Source organism: Hylaeus anthracinus, unplaced genomic scaffold, assembly GCF_026225885.1.
Source record: "Hylaeus anthracinus isolate JK02 unplaced genomic scaffold, UHH_iyHylAnth1.0_haploid 11982, whole genome shotgun sequence".
Lineage (NCBI taxonomy): Eukaryota > Metazoa > Arthropoda > Insecta > Hymenoptera > Colletidae > Hylaeus > Hylaeus anthracinus.
This window is the reverse complement of record NW_026534330.1, coordinates 11,059,510-11,072,154: the sequence shown is the minus strand read 5'-3', so window position 1 is coordinate 11,072,154 and position 12,645 is coordinate 11,059,510. Positions and strand designations below refer to the sequence as shown.

The 12,645-nt window shown below is 37.2% G+C and overlaps 2 protein-coding genes across 2 annotated transcripts in view; both read left to right on the top strand.

Moving 5' to 3' along the window:
* The window catches only part of LOC128885969 (ly6/PLAUR domain-containing protein 6-like), a 129,813-nt gene extending 121,571 nt beyond the window's left edge, over positions 1–8,242 (top strand). The window contains exons 5-6 of the mRNA XM_054140432.1: positions 2,332–2,406; positions 2,549–8,242. Of these exons, the coding sequence (XP_053996407.1) occupies positions 2,332–2,406; positions 2,549–2,752 (279 nt within the window). The 3' untranslated portion in view covers positions 2,753–8,242. The remainder of the gene's footprint in view (positions 1–2,331; positions 2,407–2,548) is intronic.
* Positions 8,243–8,957: 715 nt separating this feature from the next.
* LOC128885963 (glycylpeptide N-tetradecanoyltransferase 1) lies at positions 8,958–11,988 on the top strand. The gene is made up of 8 exons (XM_054140424.1): positions 8,958–9,088; positions 9,657–9,892; positions 9,968–10,178; positions 10,259–10,375; positions 10,437–10,607; positions 10,676–10,856; positions 10,923–11,186; positions 11,247–11,988. The coding sequence occupies exons 1-8, from the start codon at positions 9,012–9,014 to the stop codon at positions 11,403–11,405; spliced, it is 1,416 nt and encodes a 471-aa protein (XP_053996399.1). The 5' UTR covers positions 8,958–9,011; the 3' UTR covers positions 11,406–11,988.
* The last annotated feature ends 657 nt before the right edge of the window (positions 11,989–12,645 follow it).

The window sequence follows — 12,645 nt, the reverse complement described above, 5'->3', positions numbered from 1 at the left end:
CCTCGAGTTTTTCAATCTCACGTTCATTGGAAACTGGCTAGTTTCGAGGTAAAGCACTCGAAGAAGGGGGTAAAAGAACGAACAGAATCTGCGTTCCAGCGCAATACGATGCTCCGCGTTCCTTCGTACTCGTTTCACGGTTGAACGTAATCACGTCAGGTTGTAACGATAAAATCAACACGAGCAACATGTCGACGTCGATGTGTTGCTTGGGTAGCTGACGAAAATCAATCGCTGATTCCGCCGCGCCGTGCTGATAGACGCTGAGCGTTAAATGCATTTATCGATTTCCCGTTTTGTTAATGGACAAAGTTGCCGAACCTAGTTTACGCCGGAAGGGCGACGCTGCAGGATCTCGTAAAAGCTCCCCCGCTTAGCGCTATCCCGAACTCTTTCAATTATGAACACGATGATCAATTAGACTCCCCCGCTCCCGCCCCGTGGGCTTTCCAGTTGCGAGAAGCCCTGCTCGTTGTTCGGTTAATTAATGCCTGAATATCGTATACCGCGCGTGGGAAGATCGACAGATGCCGCGAAACTGTATTTTTAAAGCACAGTACCCAGTATTATTGTCTTATTCCGTAGAACCCTGCTTTTTCTCAGTTCGCCGAGATACGTCCTTCCAGTTACTATATAGAAACTCTGGCTTATGTCGGTTTAGAGTACAACGGATACGTGGTCCTTTCAAGACGTTTCCTAGGAAACCATCCTTTTCTTTTTACGTAACTTGCGTGGAAAAATATTTTTCCTCGTACGATTGCCGTGCTCGACCACCCCGAAGACACCTCATCTCGCTTGGAATCGACGAATCTCGCGACATCGACGTCCCGTTTCGGTTGATTACTTCTTAATACGACTGGCGATACGTGTAATAAACTCTGATTTCTCGAAGAAATTGCCTGGTCTCTGCGGTGTACGTATAACATGTACGACTGATTGCAATCGGTGATAGGGATGGAGAAGGAAACATTTTAATTGACAAATAAGCATAGAATTATTGAAGAAGATTACGGGGATATATAACTTGGAATTAACTTGAAAATAACTTTCCTATTACTTATAATTATACAAGGTGGACCAAGTGTAACAAACTATAACTTCGTTATCGGTAAATTTAGAGTGAGATGTCAACAGAAAATTCGTGGCAATCCATAAATGACATTTTATCCAAATAATCTGTAATATGATTTAAATGTTTAATGAAAATTGAAAGAGAAATCGATGAATGTTACGAGATCACGAACGACATTAACAAATACGAGAGGAACAGTATTTATTGAGTTGTTGAATATGATTGGACATTTCCAACGGGGAAATCTAATTATGTGACATTTATTTAACTGGAACCAGTTTCCGAACCTGTAAATACCAGATTGTATTTAGATAATTATTTGTAAGATTTTAAAATCGTCAGCGAATAACAAGCAAGGAATATCTTTAAACTCTTAACCTACATGGTTTATAAGAAGCATGAAAGGTAATGAGCTGATACGTGAATCTGGAAAGACATCAGGAGTCACTATAACAGGTCTAGAACATGAATTATTAATTTTGACTATTTATACGCGATCAATAAGATAACTCTTGAGCAAGTCCGATAGAACCGCACGAATGCCGATAGAATGCAACTGGGATACTAAAATGTAGTGATCGATGGCGTGAAATGCTTTCTTGAAATGGGTATTAATGGCATCAACTTAGTAACCATCATCAAGCAGACAAATAGTTGCAGAATGTTGCAAGATTAATGTTGACCTAAGAGAAATCAATTTGTCCATCGCAACGCTCTTGGCGATTTTAGGCATGATGTATTTTCATTTAGGCTTACCAATAGAAAGGTTTGTAGAAATCTCGTTATAACAAATTAATATTTTTTTTCAAAAATATATGGGTAGATAAAAAAAGATCTACTTGTTTCTGGAAGAAGAAGTAATAAAATAAATGTAGACGCCTTATCATCAAAAATTCTTGAAAATCCACTTTTCCCATATCTTTTGAGTAGGAACAACCCCTGAATCTAGAATACCTAACGAATACTTCTTCCAAGCCCTGTACGTCTTTCATACGTCCCATCACCGATGTGTTCGAGGTTCGCGGCAATCGAAACGACGAACATCCTTCATGCGGGAAATCGAAGAGCCATGAATTAAACAGACGAACGTCGTAGCTTTCTAACGACGGGCGGAAATCAATAGCCCAGCCAGGAAAACCGTTCTACCGCGAAAGATCGGGAATGAACGCACGAACAAGCACATATACGGAGCAACGGTCCGCGTCCCCCAAAACAAAGCAGCGCGAAACGATCGACGACAGAACGCGTTTCCGTTTCAGGTGAGCAAGAGCTGTGCGAGCAGCGAGGAATGCGGCCCAGCCTCGGTCGGATGCATCCCGGTGGACACGCAGCAGGTGCGAAATAGCGAATTTTTCCAAGTACCTGGCCGTTATTCTCTCCCTCCCTGGACCCGACTATTCGCCACCGAGTCGACGGAGAGGGGTTGGGAAGACAGGGTCGTTGGCGGGTGAAATAAATTCGGTTATTTCGTTCCAGATCTGTATCAGCTGCTGCGACCTGAGCTACTGCAACATCGACTCGCCTACCAACGCCACCAACGCGATTTTCTCGCACAAACGGCGTGCCAAGTCGAAGCCTAAGCGCAAACGACCTGGTAGAAACGGGGTCGAGGGAAGCCGATCCTACGGAACCGGGGCTCTCTGGCTCCTGGCCTCACTCGTCTATGCATATCACTGCTGAGAGAGCAGCATCGCGGAAGAACCGGTTAGAAGACACCAAACTTGGAGACCTCGTCGAAACGATCCTCCAACAGTGTCTCGATATGCCCTCCGGGAGATCCTGGATTCGTCAGCGGGATAGTATCGTCTATCGGCACCGTCGAAACCAAACAAGCGACTGATCAACCTTTCACCCTACTCGTACACCCGTTTCCTCCTTTAATCGCTGCGTATGCACACTTACCGCCTCTCGTTGTTCCAATCCACGCCAGGACACGCTCGTCACTCGAACATATCTCTCACGCGAACCTCGCGAAGCTTTCTTTCCGCAAGGCTCTAACTATTAGGGTGTCCCAATAAATATCGCTCATTTCCGAAACTTCGTCGAACTCTAGGCGTTTTGTTGAGTTTATCGATTACTGCGCAATTTCAAATATTTTATGATATTTCCCGAACCTGAATTCCCCGAGTGAAACGAGTTTTACCTATAACGATGTTTTCGCACATAACTGTAACGAAAACGTTTTCAGCGCCGTTTGTTTACTCGGTAGCTCGTCGACTCGAGCAGCTCACTGTTTAAACGAATAATTTCTCAGTGCCTGCAATAATCGAGTCACAGAATATCGTGCATACGAATTCAGTCTTAAGTTTGAGAGAATACTTTACGATTTGTCTTTCTCTAAACTGTCTCTAAAATCAGTTTTTCTTATTTTCTTATTCGTCATTGTGTGATATCTTTGAGCTAATTTTTAGCACATAATTTCCTCGTAATGTTTATAAGATCTTTTTTTTAGATTCTAAACAACTTTCTGGATTAACTTAACATTTTTGTTTGTTATATTAATATTCTGAAAATATATTAACGAATTTTTACTAAACATTAAATATTTTTTGTTCTATACTTGATGTACAAATCTTTGTCTATATTTCCCTATATTTCTTAATATTTTTATCGTAAAATTCGTGCTAGCAGCTATTTCCTTGAGAAAATTACATTATTGTTTCTGCGTTGTGAGAGAATTACGTTATTATTTCTGCGTAATGAGAGAATATTCTAGAAACACAAAATAAATATACAAACACCTACGAAATCTAGTTTAAAATAACAAAGACACGCTATAACAAACGTTATTATTTCTGAATTATGAAATAATATTTCACACATGTAAAATAAATATTAATACGTCTGCGAAATCTGGTTTAAAAATCAAAGTCAACGTTGGGTTAATCCATGTCGTTATTATCTTTTATGCTGAAAAATTTCATGAAAGGCATACAACAAATCAAGAACAAGAATTTAAAGGTCGTAACAGTTTGACACGGAGATCGTGTATCAAAAAAATCGGTGCTTGATCCCATCCGATAGAAAACTGTTTCCTTAAGAAAACAGAGACGAAGAGTAATTCCCAGTACGACGATCTACGGCAGGGATGCGCCACTGAAATGTTGCCACAACCTGAATCGACTTGTAGTCGTAGCTAAGTGGGTCGCAGCATTTAAAACATGGATTTTTTAAGAAAAGATAAAATTTGTATACAGATTCTCTGGTTAAGTGAAACGACTTTCACCTGGAACGATGTTTTCATGGAAAACTGAAATGAAAACGGCTTCACCACTGTTTGTTTATTCAGCCCGAGTAACCCGTCGACTCGAACAGCTGACGCTATAAAAGAATAATATTATCCTTGGCTACAATAATCGAATCTCGGCATATCATACATACAAATTTTCTTTTTAATCCAATAGAACGCTACTTCTAAGTCAATTCTTATTTAAACTAACTGTCTTCGACATCAATTCTTCTTCTTCTCTATTTGATTCATATTTACGGGCACGTTGTCTTCGACACAAGAATCTGTTTTAAAAACTGCGCTACAAACTGACGAATTGAATTTTTTACGATCAATTTACATAAAACAAAATTCCTTTTTATATCGCTGAAAATAACAAAGCATTCTAAATCAATTTATTCAGAGTAGAGAAATTGCTTGAACTACTCGACTTGCCCATGTTATTCTACGAGAAATATTGGATTTCAATATTTGTTATGATTATTTTTTGAATTATGATTTCATGCATTTAATTAATAAAGTTGAACTTCGTTTAAAGAAGATATTTAATTAATAAACTTATGGAACACTACAGAAGACCATAGGTGCTCTATCCCTGGTATGGACTAGCCACCGGGTGACTTATAATTTTAATTATAGAATTATAATTAAAATTTCAAAAACATCACATTTCGATATTCACCTGATTTTAAAAATAAGCATAGTTAATTCATTGGGATATTTTTTATTTGAAATGACAATTCGTTTAATTGTCATCTGCAATAAATGTGATTGCTGCATTTCTTACATAAATACACAAAAATTTTAAGTTTTAGCTTCTGAACAATTTGTGGCGAATACTAAACAAATTCAATTTTGTAAGACTGAAAAGTAGCGAAACGAATCTTTTTAAATCCGTGTTACCTACGTCTCTTGCTAATGTCAAGACGTTTTATATCTAAGAATTTACAAAATGACCCAACCGTTAGAGGATAATACGCCCTACTATCAAATCATATTCTATTCAAATTATGACGTACTTTTTCATAATTTGAAATGATATCTGATTTTCCAATAGCAATTAAAATTTTATAAAAGTTTTACAAACCAGACAAAAAATCATTTCCTCTATTTTCTCTTAAAAAACAGAAAATGAGGTAAATTCTTCGTTATTCCGTTCTTCTTATAATTTTATTTCTCTTATTTACGACTAATTTGTATTCATCATGAAGCTTCCTTTTCTTTGCCCACTTTCTTGTCAATAATTTTCGTTCTCTTTTCTTAATTTCACCAAGTAACACACAACTCGTGCAAAAAAACTACCACGACGCAACCGTTTGATAAATTTGTCTCGAGAAGTGGGCGTATTGTCCAGTTTCACTGTACAATTAATTTCGATAGGTGTTTCAAAGCGACTGAAATTGCGCAATGGTTTTTGGGACACCCTGACGTCTCTGTTTGTCCTCGTCGACGGTGCAAGATAAATTGCGTATCGCAGGCGGAGTCGTAGCGTATTATTACACGTCGACGATGCATCTTAGCGGCGTAAGGTAGCCGAATTAGAATCCTTCTCGTCTTTCCCTTCGTTAAACCGGGTACCGAAGAATAATCGCTCATTCGCCGCCGAACGAAAGCGCCAGAGGATCCTCCCGAATTATCTCGGAGGACGATGAAAAAACCCTGTCTGCGACACTTGTAGTCGACGTTCGAGGGCCGTTCGGAGTCTCTCAGTGATGGAAAAAAAGGAATTGTTCTCTTCTCGTAGTAGCGTAGTTGCTATGCCTTCTTAGAAACGAAAAGAAATCTATGGTGTAAGTTCGTGTTTAAGGATCGAACGAGCTCCCGTCGTCGCCGAAAGGACGAAACGAAAGATCACACTTCCGCGCGACTTACTTAATTAGTTGTATAGGCTCGGTTTCGTTTCGATCGGATGCGTGGCTAACCTCGTTTCGATAAAACGAAACATTCGGACGCAACGGTAGAGAGAAAAACGACGATTCTCATTTCGGAAGCCCTGATTCGAGAACGTCATTTCGTCTACGCGCGAGAAATGAAACGTTCGATAAACATCCCCGCTGATTCGTTCAGAATTTCGGTACCTGCCGATCGATCGATCGTTATCATCGAGGCACTTGTTAAAGCGAACCTGCAAACATTCGCAAACTGTTTCGTTTGGTACGGTGATTCTTAACCTCAGTACCCCGAAACAAACTTTCTCCAAATCGTAGTCAAAATTGACGTTTACAGGTCTGAGATAAATGGTGGAACTGGAAATGGAAACTACGCAATTTCCCCATACTGTTAATGAAAAAATTATTTTCCTCCTGCTTCCAAATATAAAATTATAGATATTATTATTATTTATTGTCGTTTGCTTTGTGAATTTACAAATACTACAACTGATTTTTACAAAATTTCAAATTTATTTGAATATATCCTCCCTTGTAGAACACAGTAAAACACAGACATCAATTTGAAAATCTTTGTTTCTTTAGATTGATGTTTTTTTTTACACTGCTTTGCTAAAAGAACCCAAATAATACACAATCAAAATGTTTAAAATAAATTTATATTCAAACCGATGCTTCTTTCAGGTCAATTTATTTCTTTTACTCGATTTAATTTACAAGCAATATATTATTAACTTTTTATTAATAGAATAATTTACGGTTAAAAACTACACCGCGGGTTTAAAAAGGTTAAGAACCACTGGTTTAAAACATAAGGTAGCAAACCACATTTCCCCATTCCCTTCCCGAGTCACTCACCATTGACTGGAACCCCTAATTGTAAGTGCTCGTACGAATCGATGATTCTCTCCTTTCCTGTGAAATGAATATACGTGTATAAACACTTTGAAAAGTCGTTCGAACATGAGGTAATTCTTGTGAATATTTAAAACGTTGCACGTGTGTCTATTAATCCTACATAATTATTTCTACGATACTGTTTAATCCCTTTGTATCCAGGGAATCATTTTTTATACAAACCAGTTTCAAACAATTCATGTTATTACCACATCCAGTAAGCTCAGTGAATACATTACTTGTAACTATGTTGAATTAACAATTTTAATTAAATTTAAAAAAAAATTTCGTTTTCAAACTTTATCATATTTGCAACAAAACAGACTGACGTTCAAAAAAGTAAAGTACAATCATCGCACCTACATCATGGTACGAAGGGATTAATACAACTTTTCTAATTCATCTTTTGAACAAACTAATTACATTTATAAGTACTTCATATGTGTTACATAACTATCGTATTATTTCTTTTGCTGAACCAATTTTAATCTGTCTAATGGACAAGACAAAATTCATAACTATTCCTAAATATTGTTTACTGCGCTGCTTATGATATTAATACTATTTATTGAAACGGCAGGCCTCGTCCAAACGAACCCCGTAATCTTAGAAAATTTCTTTGAAACAGTGAGAGCGTTTTAAGTTTGTCTCGCAACTACCTCCTCGCGATACTCGATTTTCCGATTCTCCGGGGGAAAAGTCCGAGACTCGGAAGCGACACTTTGTTCTTTCCGAAATCAATTTTCTTTGCGACTCTTGTCGTACGAGCAGAAGCGAGGACGTTCGGTTTCGTCGGTAAGAAGTTTCTTAAAGGGAAAAGTTGACGCGTCACATGCCGGCGAATCACGAGCTCGCTCCCGTGCAGTGTTTGGCAAACAGGTATGCAAATCACGAATTATACAAGCGTGGCGCGCGCTCGGGTTTGAATTATCGATAAACTGGAATTACGCGTACCTAAAAGCTGTTTACATACCTACAGACTCGCCTACTACAGACTATTTATTGCTATTACGATCACTAACAATTATATACATAAACAAATAAATGAATGAATGAATGAATATATATATTATGATATAGAAATTATACATTGTTTCGGCATGAAGATGTAAGAATACTGTTGGTAATGAAATAAAGAAAACTATACTTGTCAGACTGCCATTTGCTGAATTTTCTTGTGCGTTTTGGATATTATTTATCATCCTGTTTATGTTATTTTTTGCAACGTTATCCTCTTTAATATCGATAAGGTGCCCAAGTTGATTTTAAATTCAACTGAAGAATCATAAGCTGAAATGGAAACTTTTTTTGAACGGTCAACAATTCTCTTGATTAATCAAATATAGTGAAGATTATGAAACCTAGACATTATAATTCGTGTTCGTTTAAAATTATATCGAGCAATACAAACCATGCATTTTCACAGGTAGCATAGTTTGCTTCAAGTAAAATATTGATAGTTATACATCGAAGATACATGCTAAAAGCGCATAGAAACAATTTTTAATTTAATCATTACCCAAAATCAACTGAATAGTCTTGTCAGCCTAAACAGGAACCGTTTACTAATTTTGACGAATATCGATCGGTCTTAATATTTGAATATAAATAACTTGAATATAGTTACAATTATTATCTTCCTCTATGGTTAAAATGTAGTATAATTTACCAATTTCAAGGGTGTTTAAAAATGAAAGCAACCACGAATCCTCATTTCCACATAATTATCCTTATGAAATATAATTGGTATCTAACAAAATGATTTTTCAAATCAAATTTCATCGACTTTGTAAGCTTCGATTATTCTTATCGAGAATCGAATATCGCTGGTCGAGAATCACGTGACGTCCTGTTTTTCCGTTCAAAATCTGCCAGACGGAGCCACCGTGTCCCGCGCAGGCGCATTGTCAAAATCTATATTAAAATGGAGGAAAAGAGTCAAGTCGTGGAACGAGAGGCTAAGAAGGATGAAATTCATGAAAAAGATGGGAAATCCAAAAGGTAAGTGAATGATAATATATTTCACGTGGAACATTTACTATTCGATTTTCGAATGACACGAGTGTAATATGGTTTCCTTTGATACACTATACACGGAAGCTATGGTTGGCCGGCAGTTCTGCGTGCAATTTATAATAATTTTTCCGCTTTCGCCACGTAATTGTCGCTAATCTTGGAATTATGCAATCTAACAATAACACATCTGCATCCTGTATCTTCATGTTTTAATATAAAAAATTATATCTAGAATCTAAGATCATGATCACGCGTCACAGTAACCTACTATCAGCCGCTCCAAACTGCAGTACATTGCTTTATAAATGTTGCAAAAGTTTGCGAGCATGGAGATATGTGTTTAATGATGTTAATCAATCATATTTCATTTAACTTTGAAAAATACACGTTCTGATAATAAAATTCTGAGTATGCCTCTGACCTTTGTTCTTTCCTTCCTCTTTTCATTATTCTTCTGTGTTTTGCTGTTATGACGTGAGTATGTGGTGCGTGTGCTTCAGTATGTTTCATTGATGCTACATAAGTGAATGAAATTGAAATGATTAAAATGCAGTTCAAAGAAGGGACATCGCAAGAAGAAGAATGAAATGGCGCATGCCGCCAGTGAAAACCACAACCATACCGGTCATAGGTATGAGTATGACATGTATACCACCTGTAATCCTTCGATGCACGATTTACAAATAGCTATGGAAGCATTCAATCTACAACAAAAACCTGCTAAGACTCAGGAAGAAGCTATGCAGAAACCTTATCAATTCTGGAGTACACAACCAGTGCCAAAAATGGGTAAATAACAACATAAACTGCTGTACGATTTATGTGCTTTTGTGAAAATGAAGACACGTTATCAATTTCATGTAGACGAAAAAATTGTGAAAAATGAACCTATCGAACCTGATAAAACAGCCATAAGGCCAGAACCGTACTCATTGCCAGCAGACTTTCAATGGGATACATTGAATCTTGATGATCCTTTAGTTTTATCTGAATTATATACTTTGTTGGCTGAAAATTATGTGGAAGACGATGACGCTATGTTTAGATTTGATTATCCACCAAAATTTTTGAAGTGGTAAATAGTAACAAAAAGTACTAATTAGTAAAATACATAGGTTTATTTTAAGTCAGTAGAGCTTGAGTAATACCTTTTAGGGCACTACAACCACCTGGATGGTGTAAGGAATGGCACTGCGGTGTACGAGTAACTAAAAGCGGACGTCTAGTCGGTTTTATTTCCGCTATACCAGCTACACTTCGCGTATATGATCAGTAGGTTTTGGATATTTTTCAATAATTTGTTCTCTGTCATCTAATGCCAGCAAAATTTTAGTACTCAGAAAATGGTGGAGATAAATTTCTTATGTGTGCACAAGAAGTTAAGATCAAAACGAGTTGCTCCAGTTTTAATTCGTGAAATAACTAGGAGAGTTAATTTACAAGGTATCTTTCAAGCTGTGTATACTGCTGGCGTTGTATTGCCAAAACCAATAGCAACTTGCAGGTGGGCATCCGAATGTGATAATAGGCGTCAGTATTTCTGATTATTTAATCGCGAAATCGTTCTTATAGGTATTGGCATCGCTCTCTTAACCCAAAGAAACTAATCGAAATAAAGTTCTCTCATTTATCTCGTAATATGACTATGCAGAGAACTTTAAAACTTTACAAGTTACCAGAAAATACAAAAGTACCAGGATTTAGGAAACTGGTACCAGCAGACATACCACAAGCTCACAAAATATTAACCGAAGTAATGATCACTACAGGAATATTATATAAAAGTTTTAATATATCATCGAGTTAATTTATGTTTCAGTATTTGGAAAAGTTCGACTTGGCTCCACTCTTTTCAATCGACGAATTCCAACATTGGTTCCTTCCACAAAACGGAATAATCGATAGTTTTGTAGTGGAAAACAATGGTATAATTACTGACATGGTTAGTTATTATACATTGCCAAGTTCAATAATGCATCATCTGACACACAAAACGCTTAAAGCTGCATACAGTTTCTACAATGTATCCACTACAACTCCTTGGCTCGAACTTATGACCGATGCTTTGATATCAGCGCGTAATGTAAGTTTCATAGATTGTAGTTGTGATAATGCAAAAAAATTACGTATCTATCCTTTTCAGCTCGGTTTCGACGTGTTCAATGCGTTAGACCTAATGGACAACAAAGAATTTCTAGAACCTTTAAAATTTGGTATTGGTGATGGAAATCTACAGTATTACTTGTACAACTGGCGTTGTCCTAGCATGACACCCGGGAAAATTGGTTTGGTGCTACAGTAGAACTCTAGGTCAACGAATCGTTGTCTAGAAAATAAATTTTTCGCACGTGCAAGCTTACCAAGAGAATAAGTGGTATAAAAGGGGAATGGACGTTACAAAACTAATAGAAAGGAAGAAAAGCGACGTTGAAATGACAGCGAGCACGACCTCGATTCCTACCGATGAGCGTCCAAAGCGCGTCCAACATTCGAAAGGAATCGATAATTGTTGAATTAGACAGGGTGGATCTCTCGGTTCCACGGATGTCATCCTCGTATCCGCCTTCATTCATGATCGTGACATTAGGTCAAGGTCAAGATCGGAATACGCTTGTGCAGCGCGTGTGTATATAAGTATGTGCGTGACTCGAGCAATGTAGATAAATATCGTACATTAGTAATTTGCAGAAGCCTCGCGGCAAAAGAATTCTCTTGGAGTACATCAGCCGCGCAGGCATTTACAATTTTCAATAAAAGCTCCTGGACGCTATTTTCTGTAACCCGAAAACGGGTTATTCTTTCAGCATCGTCTTGATTAAATAGGTCGCATAAGTATGCCGAAGTGAGAGTGGAAGAGATGAAATAAAACTGGGTCGAAAGTAAAATGTTCCCTGTGTTTGTTTACCTCTTTTGTTTAACCCCCTATATTTTGCTCATAGATTTTTATTTCTGTAGTACTATATTTGGTATTCGATCACGTGGATTCTTGCCTTCTAAGGAGAAAGCCGCCATGTTCCCATTACTCATATTACTTTTTATACCGCGAAACTGCTAAACAAATCTGCAAAATTATACCCCATGGTGTAACAATTTTAACCTTTCAAAACATTCACTGTAAGCCGTACGATTCCCTATAAAATAACATAGGTCTGTCAGTAAGTCATGTAATTAAAAGTACCTTATATCGCTAGATGGCGTCATCATTTTTTAATACCGATACGATCGACACGTACTGTTTTTCAGGTCATACGAAATATAATATGCATTAACTTCAATCAGTAACTACCTAAAAATAAGTTATTAACTTATTCTAGGGGTGATCTAGTCTGGAACTTTCAAAAAAATCGATTTCTTTTTACATTTTCTCAGTGTAGACCTTTAAAAATATATCTGCCAACAGATTTTGTTGAATTCGAAAAATTAACGAAGTTGGTTACTAGAATCAAGTTTATATGGATCCTAAATTTCAAATTTATTTGCAGTTTTTACTACAATTTCTTCGTTGGTAATGATAAAAATGTACAAAAGTGACATGCATTTTC